The sequence below is a fragment of the Bos mutus genome, chromosome 10 (genome assembly GCF_027580195.1).
Source record: "Bos mutus isolate GX-2022 chromosome 10, NWIPB_WYAK_1.1, whole genome shotgun sequence".
Lineage (NCBI taxonomy): Eukaryota > Metazoa > Chordata > Mammalia > Artiodactyla > Bovidae > Bos > Bos mutus.
Genome location: NC_091626.1, coordinates 54,914,422 through 54,928,677, shown reverse-complemented (window position 1 = coordinate 54,928,677; position 14,256 = coordinate 54,914,422). Strand labels below are relative to the sequence as shown.

Genomic DNA, 14,256 nt, shown 5'->3' with positions numbered 1-14,256 from the left:
ATGAACATTGATGCAAATATCCTCAACAAAGTTCTAGTAAACAGAATTCAGCCACATACTAAAAGGATTATATACCATGAACAAATGGGATTCATTCCTGAAATGCAGGAGTGGTTCAATATATGAATATGATCAATGTAATAAGCCAAATCAATGAAAGAAAGCAATAAAAGCCACATTATCACCTCAATTGATGCAGAAATTGTGTTTGACAAAATTCAACACACTTGAATAATAAAAATGCTCAGCAACCTAGGAATAGAAGGAAACTACCACAACATGATAAAGCCATATAAGAAAAACCCCACAGCAAACATCATACTCAATGGTAAAAGACTAAAAGATTTAATTCTTAAGATCAAGAAGAAGGCAACATGGCCACTTTCACTACTTTCCAACATAGGAAGTTTTAGGCAGAGCAGTTAGTCAAGAAAAAGAAATAAAAAGCATCCAAACTGGAAAAGAAGTAAAATTATATATGTTGGCAGATGGTATCATTTTATATATAGAAAACCCTGAAGATTCCACACAAAAACCATATTAGAATTAAAGTTAATTCAGCCAAATAGTAGGATACAGGGTCAACATACAAAAATTGATTGTATTTCTATACACAAGAAATGAACAATCTGAAAAGGAAATTACAAAACAATTTGCAATAGCATAAAAAATAAAGTACTTACGAATTAACTTATCAAAGAGTAGTAAAAGACTTATACAAAGAAACTATAAAACCTTGCTGAAAGAAATTAGAGAAGACATAAATGGAAAGACAACCCATGTTCATGAATTGAAAGACTTAATATTGTTAAAACACCAGTACTACTCAAAGCAATCTACAGATTTATTGCAATCCTTACAAAAATCCCAAAGATTTTTTTTTTTGCAGGAATAGAAAAACTCATCCTAAAATGTATATGGAAACTCAAGGAACTTCAAATAGCCAAAACAGCTTTGAAAAAAAAAAAAAAAACACAGCAGTCAAACATCCTGATTTTAAAATTTACAACAAAGCTACAGTAAACAAAACAGTGTGGTATTAAGACAAACCCATAGACTGGTAGAATAGAATAGAGAGCCTCGAGATAAACCTTTATATATATAGGGTCAAGTGATTTTTACAAGGATGCTAAGACCAATGATGAAAGGACAGTCTGTTTAATAAATGATGCTGGCAAAACTGGATATTCACATGCAAAGAATTAAGTTGAACTTTTACCCAGCACTATACACAAACACTATATACAAACATTAGCTCAAAATTGATGAGGGTCTTAAGTGTAATACCTAAAATGATAAAACTCTTAGAATAAAACAAAGGACAAAAGCTTCATGATGTTGAAATTGGCAGTGAGTTTTTGGATATTGCACAAAGGTACAGGTAATGAAAGAAAAAAATTGTACAAATTAAAAATTTTGTGCATCAAATCAAAACCACAATGAGGTACCATTTCATGCCAGTCAGAATGGCTGCTATCCAGAAGTCTACAAGCAATAAATGCTGGAAAGGGTGTGGAGAAAAGGGAACCCTATTACACTGTTGGTGGGAATGCAAACTAGTACAGCCACTATGGAGAACAGTGTGGAGATTTCTTAAAAAACTGGAAATAGAACTGCCATATGACCCAGCAATCCCACTGCTGGGCATACACACTGAGGAAACCAGAATTGAAAGAGACACGTGTACCCCAATGTTCATCACAGTGCTGTTTATAATAGCCAGGACATGGAAGCAACCTAGATGTCCATCAGCAGATGAATGGATAACAAAGCTGTGATACATATACACAATGGAGTATTACTCAGCCATTAAAAAGAATACATTTGAATCAGTTCTAATGAAGTGGATGAAACTGGAGTCTATTATACAGAGTGAAGTAAGCCAGAAAGAAAAACACCAATACAGTATACTAACGCATATATATGAAATTTAGAAAGATGGTAACGATAACCCTGTATGCAAGACAGCAAAAGAGACACAGATGTATAGAACAGTCTTTTGGACTCTGTGGGAGAGGGAGAGGGTGGGATGATTTGGGAGAATGGCATTGAAACATGTATAATATCATATGTGAAACGAATTGTCAGTCCAGGTTCGATGCATGATACAAGATGCTCAGGGCTGGTGCACTGGGATGACCCAGAGGGATGGTACGGGGAGGGAGATGGGAGGGGGGTTCAGGATGGGGAACACATGTACACCCATGGTGGATTCATGTTGATGCATGGCAAAACCAATACAATATTGTAAAGTTATTAGCCTCCAATTAAATAAATTTATATTAAAAAAATTTGTGCATCAAATATTCTACCTGGAGAATAAAAAGGCAACCCATAGAATACGAGGACATACTTGCAAATCATATATCTGTAAGGGATTAATATCCAGAATATATAGAGGATTCATAAACACAATAACTACAAAAACCACCCAACTAAAAAATGCATAAAGGACTTGAACAGACATTTTTTTCAAAGATTTATCAATGGCCAATAAACACATAAAAAGGTGTGCAATGTCACTAAATATTAGATAAATGCAAATCAAAACTACAGTGAAGTACCATTTCACACCCATTAGGCTGGTTACTTTTTTAAAAAAGAAACATAAAAGCCCCACAAAATCTCCAGAACCAGAAGACAAATGATGATGATGATGCGAAGATATTGGAGACCTTGTGCATTTAAGTGAGTGAGAGAAAGTCGCTCAGTCATGTCTGACTCTTTGCAAGTCCATGGCCTATACAGTCCATGGAATTCTCCAGGCCAGAATACTGGAGTGGCTAGCCTTTCCCTTCTCCAGGGGATCTTCCTGACCCAGAGATCAAACCCAGGTCTCCTGCATTGCAGGGTGAATCTTTACCAGCTGAGCCACAAGGGAAGCCCAAGAATACTGGGGTGGGTAGCCTATCCCTTCTCCACCAGATCGTCCCGACCCAGGAATCGAACCGGGGTCTCCTGCATTGCAGGCAGATTCTTTACCAACTGAACTATCAGGAAAGTTGGTGGCAAGGTAAAATGGTATATCCATTGTGGAAAACAGTATGGCCGTTCCTCAGAAAATTATATGGTCCAGCAGTTCCTCAAGAGTTGAGATATTTGTACCCCTGTTTTCATAGCAACATTATTCATAATAGCTAAAATATGGAAGTAAACCAAGGGTCCATCAACAGATGAATGGATAAAAAATGTGGTATACACCCCATTTGAAGTAAGAGAATTCTACAATATGGATGAACTTTGATGACATTTTGCTAATCAAATGTTAGTCACAAAAAGATATATGATTTCATTTATATGAGGTACTGAGAGTAATCAAAAAGAGTATAGTGGTTGTTTCCAGAGTCTGGGGGAGGAGGGAATAGGGAGTTATTGTTTAATTGGTATAGATTTTTCAGGTTTACAAGATGAAAAAAATTATAGGGGATGGATGGTGGTAATGGTTGTGTAACAATGTGAATGTATTGCTATTTAATACCACTGAGCTATACATTTAAAAATGGTTAAAATGGTAAATTTTATATGTATTTTGTCTCTGGTAACTCTGTGGCTTGGCATAGCACTGATCTCAGCCCAGTTAACAGCACAACTTTTTTATTTTTAAAAATTTTTAACTGCTAGGTTTTCATTGCTGTGCAGGCTTTTCTCTAGTTGCAGAGAGTGGAGCTACTCTCCAGTTGGAGTGTGCAGGCTTCTCATTGCAGTGGCTTCTCTTGTTATGGAGCACAGACTCTAGAACATGAGGACTTCAGCAGTTTCAGCTCATGGGCTCAATTGTTGGAGCTCCCAGACTCTAGAGCACGGGCTCACTAACTGTGACACATGGGCTTAGTTGCTCTGCAGCATCTGGGATCTTAGTTCAGGGATCTAACCTATGTCTCCTGCATTGACAGGCTAGTTCTTTACCAAAGAACCACCAAGAAATCCCAACATCACAATTTTTGGTACCACTATACTGAGCGACTTCACTTTCACTTTTCACTTTGATGCGTTGGAGAAGGAAATGGCAGCCCACTCCAGTGTTCTTGCCTGGAGAATCCCAGGGACGGGGGAGCCTGGTGGGCTGCCGTCTGTGGAGTTGCACAGAGTCGGACACGACTGAAGCGACTTAGCAGCAGCATACTGAGCTAGGAAATGTACAATAATTTTCTTTCCTATACTTCATTTTGTTTTTCTGAGGTAAAATTATATTTTTACTGATTTGTTTACTCTTCTGTGTACCTAATGCTTTTTTTAAATGCTGCAGTTTGTTCAGTATCTGGAAGTATTTTTTTCAGAATGTTCACACATATCCAAAAAAATTGTTGGAGGATCTGGAGATCTTCTCTCCAGTCAGCTTTAAACTAGTTACTCTCTAAGCTTGATGCATAGTTTGTTGATCAGGGTTTTACTTTGCCACTTTGTTGTGTTGGATGTCCTGTTTCCTGAACTGTGAGTCCTTTTATTGTTTTACTCCTTATTTTGATGAAATATGTCCTTTAACAATTTCCATAGAAAGGTTGCGTCTTTTTTCACTTCATGTAAATTTATAACTATTTATTCTAATGATATTAATGGTTTGGCTGAATTCATAGAAAACATTTTTCCTATGCATTTTTAAAAGTATTGTTTTCATTATGTCTGATGCCATTTTTGGTCCACTTGGTGTTTATATTATTTTGTTCTTTGGAAACTTTAATGTTTATCTCAAGTGTTTTGAAATTTCATATGTTCACCCATCATCCTTTTTTCTTTCATTATGGTACAAATTTGATAAGCCTTTGTAATCTTAGATATTTATGTTTGGGGGAAATTTTCTTGTTTTATTTCTTTGGTAAATTTTCACTTTTATTTTCTTCTCTGTTCTCTCTCTCTTTTTTTTTTTTTGGAAACTCCTATTGATGACAGCTACTTTCTGCATCAACTTCTCTGATTGTATGGCATTTTCTTTCTTGCCTTCCATCTTTTTGTCTTTTCATTCGGTCTTACAAAAAAGATTTTCTAAACTTAATTACTTATTTTAGTTGCCATATATTTATTTTGAATTGCTCTTTAGTTTTTTATTTGTTCTTCAGTTGTTTTCAGTTTTTTTTTTTTGTTCTTGTTTAATGTATATAATAATATATCATATCTCCAGGAATATTGAATATATATATCATATATATTTATTTTGTTTCCGCAAAAGTCTCTGATGTCTCCTAGCCTCTTTCTTTATTCTCTTGTTTATTTTAATCTGTGTAATGTAAAGGATGTCTACACCTTGAATGTTCATTCATGTTAAAAATTAAAGCACAAAAAAGATGATCAAAAACCCTATGTTTGTACAGGGACAGGTTGTGCAGTGCAGCATACCACAGGGTACATTCCTATTTTATCTATCTATTCCCCTAGTACTCCTAAAATTTATTGATGTTTATGGTACTAGAAAATAAAAATATGAAATTTAAAAAATATTGTTACTTAAAATATATAAATATTTTCCTGAAAAATAACTATTTGCAAACAAAAAGAAATTTATTTAGAATAAATTGTTCTACACTTTTGCTTATCTTTTTAATGTCTAGTTAAGCAGAAGGAAACTAGATTCTTGTGTTTCTGCATTCAGTCTGTTGTGATATATTTTGATTGAAATATATAAAGAATACCCAGCTTCAACCAGTACTTTAATAATCTCAGATAATTATGATATTCTTTTTATGACATCAAAATTAGACATGTGGAAATTTTCTTAAAGCTTTGTTGCAATGTGGAATCTGACATCATATCACTGAACATTTTGTACTCTGCGGTTCATTAAAATCTACTGGTCAGGCTTGCACTTTGTTTGGATCTTTTATCCGTATGTGATTTTATAACATTGTTCATTAGTCATTTAGAGTATATTTGTTCTATATATTCAATATATAGAATATATACAAGTCACATAGATCCTCCAAGTTTTGCCATGTTTCATATTACAAATCAGGTAATCACATTCATTAGTATTAGCATTTATCTCATGAATAGTAGATACAAGTTATCCTAAGATTTAAATTTTTCTTGAATTTTATTCCTGGCAACAAACACTGTTTGATTGTTTACTTTAATGTGACGTACTCATTTTGTCATTTTTGAAGAAAATACCTTCTGAATACTCAGGTCTAAATATTCATAGTTTGACAGTCATTCTTTAAAAATAAAAATGATGTTCCATGAAAAAAAATTTGGCCAAGTTCATCTTACAACTAAATCACAGACCCAAGTGTTTTTGGTGTGCAGCAGCAGTACTTTATGCATGCTTGGTATTTCATTACACAGACTATTCAAAAGACATATACTCAAGGGTTGACATTTAGTAAAATTAATTTTACTGCTGGTGTATGCCAGTGGAGAATACAGTGACTGGTTCAATGTCAGTGCCTTGATTTGTATTAAAATGTCAGCTTTTTTACTCATTACTGCTTCGTACCAAGAATTTTAACCTCACATGCCTCCTAAAAGTGTCTTGGAGGCCCCATATGTCTGTGAACCAACTTGGAGAACTGCTGACATGGATTATGTTGTGAAGGTTGCTTCATGGATTACTGTGCTGTATGACATGCTCAGTCTGCTTGGCAATTTTTTAGACTTCAGCATAGGAAAATCAGATGCTGAGGTGACTTATTCTTTGGTAGGAAGGATGCTCTCAAAGTTTTTGAGGCTGATAATTTTCTTCAAAGAGGAATCTCCTAGATTCCAGCTGGGGTTGGTGGAGTGATGAGTGGTTCCTCTGGCTGCTAGCATTCTGGGAGCCAGGCAGAGAGATAAATGAGGATCACTTTATTCAGTTTATGGACCTTTACTAAATTTTTCTGTTTTCTTTCAGTACCTCTTACCTGCCCTTTGCCATTCCTGGTGTTCACAAGTCCATAGACAGTCTCCAGTTCAAAGACTTGGCCTTTGGCCTAAGCAGTAGAGGAAAGAATAGGTACCTGTTGTGTGAGTTGGGGAGAGTATTTAGATTTCTCAGCAGTATTCATTCTTTATTTTTACCTTTTATGTATTGAATATTGTACTGAATTTCTCCAAATACCAGATCTGTTAACTTCTCTGGGAAAATTGATTCTCTTTTCCTTGCACTCCCCTGTTCAAATGTTTAGTTATCACTTCCTCCACACTGTGAAGTTAATTTCTATTCCTCCAGCTACTTTGCATCTACAAATTTGTTGACATCTCTTTGACAGTTAGTATGCTTTGATGCTTTCTTGGTCTTTATGAGCGGAAATTGTTTTATTTCCTTGCCCTCATTTTAGTAGTGTTTTTGGAGAGCAGGGAAATACATGTATGTGATTAATACACCATGATCACTTTCACAGACTTGAATCAATCATTCTAGTGACTAAAAGTTGGACCTAGATTTGAAATTTCACCACTTACTGTGGTTTTGCCTTGGGTTTTCTATTGATGCTTAACCCGCACAGTCTTTATTCTCATTTGTAGAAATGGAGTTTATAATATCTAATAATGAAGATTAAATGAGACAGTGAATGTAAAGTTCTTAATATACTACTTCATGCATCGTAAAGTCTCAATAATTTCTAATTGTTATAAAATGTTAAGCTTGCCTCTTTATTACTGAGGTTTTATTATATTCTTTCCTCCCCAAAAAAACATTTGAAATAATCAAAATACTTCATTTGTATATTATTTAATATTACTTGGTTTGACAATGGAAGGGTTACCATGACTCCAAATATAAAATCATAGTTTCATAATGTTTTACCTAAGTACCTGTTTTTAATATGTGTGTATAAAATACTGTGGATGAGACTTATTCAAATTCAAGGTGTGCTTTACTAGTTTTCTAGTAATTACAATTATGGTTCACACTTAGAAGAATCTAAGGAAAGCAGGTATTGTTATAACTGGGTAACTGTTTCATATCCTTGCTTCAAAAACTTTTGGTACACTGAAATTCTTATGAGTTTTTTAAAAAACAATTTTTGAAATCCTGTTTTTAGTTTTAAGAGTCATTCTAAAACATACTTTAAGAAATTGTTTTTTCTCTTTCTTTGGAATACTAGGCAGCACACAAGTTCTTTTTATCTAGAAAGTTTAATAAAAGTAGCAGTTTTGAATATAAACATAATTTGAATGTAAGCTTAGTTTTGAATATAAAAGAAAAATGTTATTAATCATTTCAGGAAATTGCAAGATCTAATTTGGCTGAAGGAGAAACAGAAACATCAAATTCTGAAAGGTAAATATAAGGAAAAGCTGAATCTCTTGAAATTTGTGTATATAAAATGATATTTGAGCTGTATATTATTTCAGTTATTTGGGAAAGGGCTATTTAAATTTTATATATGGTGTTCCTTTTAGTAATGACTTTCAATTAAAATCAAATTTTGAAATTTTAATACAACAGAAATATACTACAGATCCTTAGTTTTGAAGCCTTTTAAATATGTAGAATACATTTTATAAGTTGTTAATTTTTTAGAGTACAAGTAAGTAAAATGGTAATGGATTGTAATTGCCTCTGTTAAATGAAAATAGTTACAAGATGCTGCAGGTTATAAGATGGTGACAATTATTGCAAATAGTTTTAAAATCTTATTTTTAAAGTATTTTTTAAAAGCTATAAGTTACTTGTGTGGTAGGATCTCAACATAAAAGTTTCAAAATTCAACGTGTTTTTTTTTTTAAATTTAATTCTTGAGTAGAACACTTAGAACACGAGATTTCACTATTTTTTAGCAAAAGAGAATCCAATATTCTAATTAGAACTTTATTCCAGTTAAAGATGATTTTGTCTTTTAATTACTTTCCCCATTTCTGTCTTTATGCTGTGTGTTTTACCATAGTCTGCTTGTTAACTTGATGAGATTAATCAATCTATTGCCTCTAAAAAGAAAATTATGGAATAAGACCTTTTGATGATGTTTCTTAGACTTGACCAGGACAATTATCTAGCCCTTTCTTTATCTAGCATTTTTCCTAGAATTTTGGATGAAAAAAGTTAACAGAATTCAACTAAGGACTTAGGAGAAAGACTAGACACATCTATATTATTTAACATTTTCTGTAAATTATAATTAGTTCAATAAGATCTGAACAAAAATAAGAATTTTACAAATTTAAATGAGGGAACTATTATAACTTTTTGAGATAATGTAATTGACCTGTAAGACCCAAGAAAATGAGCAAAGTATGACTGAAATTAACCAAAGTATTAATTAAGGCAGCAGAACCATTCTTATATACCCATAACATGTCATTACAAAATCTAATGCATAACATAGTTAATTCACAATAATAACAATGAGAAATGTGCAATTTAGAAGATTTTAAAGAAAAAATTTACTGAGATACAAAATAATTTATTAGTAACTTACGTGATAGGTCATTTTTTCCAAATTATGGTTAATGAGCACTTAATTGAAAATCCAAATTGGATTTGATTTGGAAATTAGTGGTGTTTCAAGTAGGATTCATATTTTTCTATTTATTAATACCACAATTTAAAAAATCATAGCTGTGTTAGATATTAGATTGTTTCTGTATTCACTATTTTAAACATTGTTTTAATGAGCATCCGTGTAGAAATATCTTTTACTTCTTCAAACTACTAATTTAGGGAGAAGAACAGTAGAATGTAGGTGATTTAACCTATTAGATAATGAAGTACAATGTTAATTTCTAATTGTTAAAACTGGATGGTATTGGCTTGTAATAGTCTAAAGACACATCAGAACAAATTAAATAGCAGAGAAACAGCCTTACAAATATAATTTAGTAAATAATAAATGACTATTTGATAACATTGCTTTGATATATGGGTACTTCATTACAAAAAAGTCTAAATTCCAGGTGGATTAATGTAAGAAATAAGATAAATGTAATCATTAAAATTCTTTTTAGTAAAATAAGCATTGTTACATCTATATAAGTGACCTGAGATCATCTTGGAAATCTGTTTCTAAGGCTTGCAGACATTGAAAACAAACTATGGTTACCAAAAGGGAAAGAGGGTGGAGGAAGGATAAATTAGGAGTTTGGGATTAACATATATATATGTTATTATATATAAAATAGATAAACAGCAGGGTTCTACTATATAGCATAGGAAATTATATTCACTGAATAGTTTCTGTTAATACATCAGAGTTTCTGTTAACACATCAGCGTAACACATCTTACTTACGTATGTCTGTATACATACACAGACACGTATACACGTAAACTTACAGGTATTCAAGTTTTATGCTTACATATTTCTTAGACATGTGTTCATGTTTTTCTAAGTTAGGCTGTTATGAAATTAGTAAAATCTTTGTGAATGCTTACTTGCTTTTGCTTAGGAAAAACATGCTAATCCTAAGAGGACATGTAAATCAAAGAAAAAGAAAATAGGATTTTTCCCACATACATTCATTCCTTATTTAAAGTACTCTTATGAGCTAATAAGCACACTCACATTTTAACTAAAATCAAGCAAGAGTATGAACAGGTAAAGTAATGATAACGAGGATCAAAACTAATGAGTTAACTCCTCAGGACTCCTTTGAATATGTGACTATGGAGTTTCTCACTCTGCTGCCTAAGAAAATGGCCACTTCCTAAATTGTAACATCATGGCAAGGACTGGGGACTTTGATTTTTTTTCTTTTTTGGGTGGGCAAGTGTGCCTTTTTTTCTTTTTCAGAAAATGTCTTTACTTTGAAAGTAAGTATTCAAATACATTGTATTATGAAGAAATAGATAATAAGTAGCTTTATTTTTTCAGTAAACAAGATGAAGCTTCTTCAGAGGAAATAAAAAATGGATGTGATGTGCATTTATTTGAAGGCTCATCAACAACAAAAAGTGAAGAAGACATATCCGTTTCAGATAAAGAAAATGATAACTGTCTTGAAGATCAGGAAACTGGCTCAAAGAATATCTTCGGTTATGATTCAACTATTGATGCAGATAAAGTGGAAAAGGAAAAACAAGTAGAGCACATATGTCAGGAAACAGAGTTGAAGATGTGCCAAAGTTCAGAAAACCTCATTGCATGTGATCAGATTGAGGATCGCAATGCTGGTGAAGCTAGATTTTCTTCCAAGAATATTAAAGATTTGCGGTTAACATCTGGTGATGTTAGTATTGATCAGTTTTTGAGAAAAAGAGATGAACGTGAATCTGTTAGTTCTGATGTCAGTGAGCAAGGCAGTGTTCATTTGGAACCTTTGACTCCATCAGAAGTGCTTGAGTTTGAAGCCACAGAGATTCTTCAGAAGGGTAGTGGTGATCCTTCAGCCAAGACTGATGCTGTAGTGTCTGATCAAACAGATAACGTTCCTGGAGAAAATAGTCTTAGCACAACAGAGACAACAGGAGACCTGGTAGATGAAAAAGAAAGAAGTTGAAATTAACTAGGCATTCTAAGTTTTAGTGTACCAATAGTAAGACCATTTGGAACAGTGCTATCAGGTGACCTCAGTGGTGTTGTTGCAGAGTGCAGACATAGAAAAATGTAAGGGAGGCCATTCATATATTTTACCTGTATGTTGAGCCTAGGTTATTAAATCAATCCATCATTAATAGCATGACTAGGTATGAATTTCCAAGAAGTTTTTAAAACATGAGTAAGATTTAATGAAAGTTAAGTTTGCAATGAAAAAGTCATTTCGCAGTTTTCAAGGACATGGAACTTGGTGATCAATATGAATTGATTATTAGAATATTAGTTATGTTAATGAGGCTTTTGAAATTTCCATCAGTCCTAAGCTAAAAGTCCTTATTACCTGTACATCCTTTTCAATTAACTTAAAGGAAGAAATTTGGAAACCACATGCCTTTTGGGAATAATTGATTTAAAATAATAGCTGATTGGCGTTGTTAATGAGAGCTTCATTTTGAGTATGATTCTGGTAAATGGAGCATGTTTAGAATGCTAAATTAGTTGATCTAATGAGAATTTGGATGAACATAAACTTAATTTTGAATATAATATAACATTCCAGACTGCCAGAAGCATGTGAACAGAATATTTGAATCTGTGTACCTCCGTACAAGTGTTAGCCTGCCAGGCTGTAAGCTTACCTTAATTAAACTTTCAGTGAAAGTGAAATTATTAAAATAAAAATTTATATTTGTGCTTTTTGTCAGTGTGTACGCTGTGCAGAAATCCCTTGATGAACTAGTTGTATAAAGTAGAAATCCATTGTTGAAAATCCTGTAGCTATTATGCTTTTAATATTGTTTTAATGATCTTCTTTAGAAATAGAACCATAAACATGGTCTGGAAACCAAACCAAAGTACAGATTAATGTAGATATTTGTAAAGCAGTAAACTGGCATGAATTCAGCCATGTTTAAGTGACTTTTTCTGTAATTGTAAAATAGAAACTTCAAATGGGACCTAAAGCAGGATGTAAAAAATTGGTTTGGGATATTTAGCCTAATTTATCCTTAAGATGGCTGCTAAATTGATTTTTTCAGTTTTTTTATCATATAGAAAATAATAGATACAGAAATGAATAATATGAATAAGAGTAGTTTGCTTTGAAGTACTAATAAACTTTTATTTAAAATGCTACATTTTTACTTCTTAAAATGTGCTTTGAATTCTTAAATTTTGTTTCACTGTTAAATGTTTTAAATGGGTATTAAAATTATGCTGTATATAGTAGTTTTTTGAGTAAATATTTGCAATAAAAATCTGTCCCTGAATAATTTTATTTTTCAGAAAGCTGCTTGAGTCAGATTACCTTTGGCGCCTCTAGAAATTGTATATTGTTCAAGGAAATTTCATGTTAAAGCTACCGTAGATTGCATTCTGTTTTCTTTAATTGATGCATGATTTATTTTAAATTGACACTTAAAGTACAGAGGGGAAACTGCTAATATTTACAGAGAATAGATTTACTTTACAAATTCTTCTACTTCAAGAGAATTATAATTTAAAATAGTTTTCTATCTGCTCAGTAAATTAAAGAGGCTAAATGGGCAAAATAAATTATTGACTTATTTTCTTGAATATTTTTTGGGGTGGGGGTAAATATTTTTATAGTTCCTGCTCCTAAGAAAAAGTGGGGAAATAAAGACTTATTAACTGTCATCCTTCACCTTGTTGAAACATAAATCTAGAGCACAGAAGATTTTTGGAGTAACATATTCCTTAGGAGAGCAAGAAGATTGAGAAAGTCTATGTAAGGACCATTTTCTGAATCTGATTCAAATAACCGCCAAGCCTGCTGCCTAATGCTGCAAAAACCTGGAGCACTGTGCCAAAGTAGGTCTGTAAATGATACGGTAATTCCTTGTGAACTCTGAGTAGTTCCTCCTCCTGATTAGATACCACTTCTGCTTATAGTAGTGAAAGTACCTAATCAATGAATTGTTCATACCTATCCACTATGAGAAAAAGAACCTGTACCAGACTATAAATTCTTCACTGAGAAAATCTAGCAATGAAAAAAAAAACAAACAGTAGTTTAAATAAATATTGTACTTGGTAACATAATTGGTTTATGTTTTCACAAAATCTCATTTCTCATTGGGAACAAACAATTCAGATATGCAAACCAAACCTTTGAGAAGTAGTGCCTTAGCACAGTGGTCAGTAGACTTCTGTGTAGAATCAGATAGTGAATAATTGTTGACCATGTGGTCACAATTATCCAACTCTTCCTTGTAGCTTAAGAGTACCTGTAGACAGTATGTAAATGATGGCCAGTTTGTGTTCCAGCAAAACTTTGTTTACAAAAACAGAATGTTGGTTGGGGGTTGACCAGTGGACTGTATTTTGCATTTATGTGCTTTAGAGTGCTATTTTGTCTGGGAAAATGGTGTTCAGGGACTGAAATTTTCTTTGCCAGTAATTAATTTAACACTAGTTCACTGTGAGAATTATAGTTTATAATAATAATATTTCACAAGCCAATACCATATAGAATAATGTCTGTTAATAAGCTAATAAAGAAATAACATGCTTCAAACCAATAATGGTTGATTACACTATTGTTCCAGGCAAAGAAGAGATGAAAGAAGTAAAGTCCAAATCTAGTTGAGGTATACCTCTCTCTGAATTGGTTGTCTGAAGAGTCAGTCCTTCCAACTAAAAGCTGGATATCAGTTGACAGCTTAGGTCCCTTGCTGCTGGGGTACATAGTTTGGGGATGACAGCACGCATGTTGGTAGGCAAGCTTTGCTGCCTCAGATGTTATAACTGCAGGGGCCATTGCATGACTTGCACCACTGCCTACCAGGAGGAGCCTTGTCAAGGCAGGAACAGATGTCCCTTCTCTTCCTGAGACTGCTGCACAGTTT

At 33.1% G+C, this 14,256-nt stretch overlaps 1 protein-coding gene across 6 annotated transcripts in view; it reads left to right on the top strand.

The window, feature by feature from the left end:
• ZNF280D (zinc finger protein 280D) overlaps window positions 1–13,884 on the top strand; it is a 127,074-nt gene extending 113,190 nt beyond the window's left edge. For 5 of the 6 annotated variants that reach the window (XM_070377965.1, XM_070377961.1, XM_070377966.1 and 2 more), the window contains 2 exons: window positions 8,142–8,197; window positions 10,727–13,884. In XM_070377965.1, the coding sequence (XP_070234066.1) occupies window positions 8,142–8,197; window positions 10,727–11,351 (681 nt within the window). In that variant the 3' untranslated portion in view covers window positions 11,352–13,884. The remainder of the gene's footprint in view (window positions 1–8,141; window positions 8,198–10,726) is intronic. The other variant, XR_011465660.1, reaches the window with a different exon arrangement.
• Window positions 13,885–14,256: the final 372 nt, after the last annotated feature.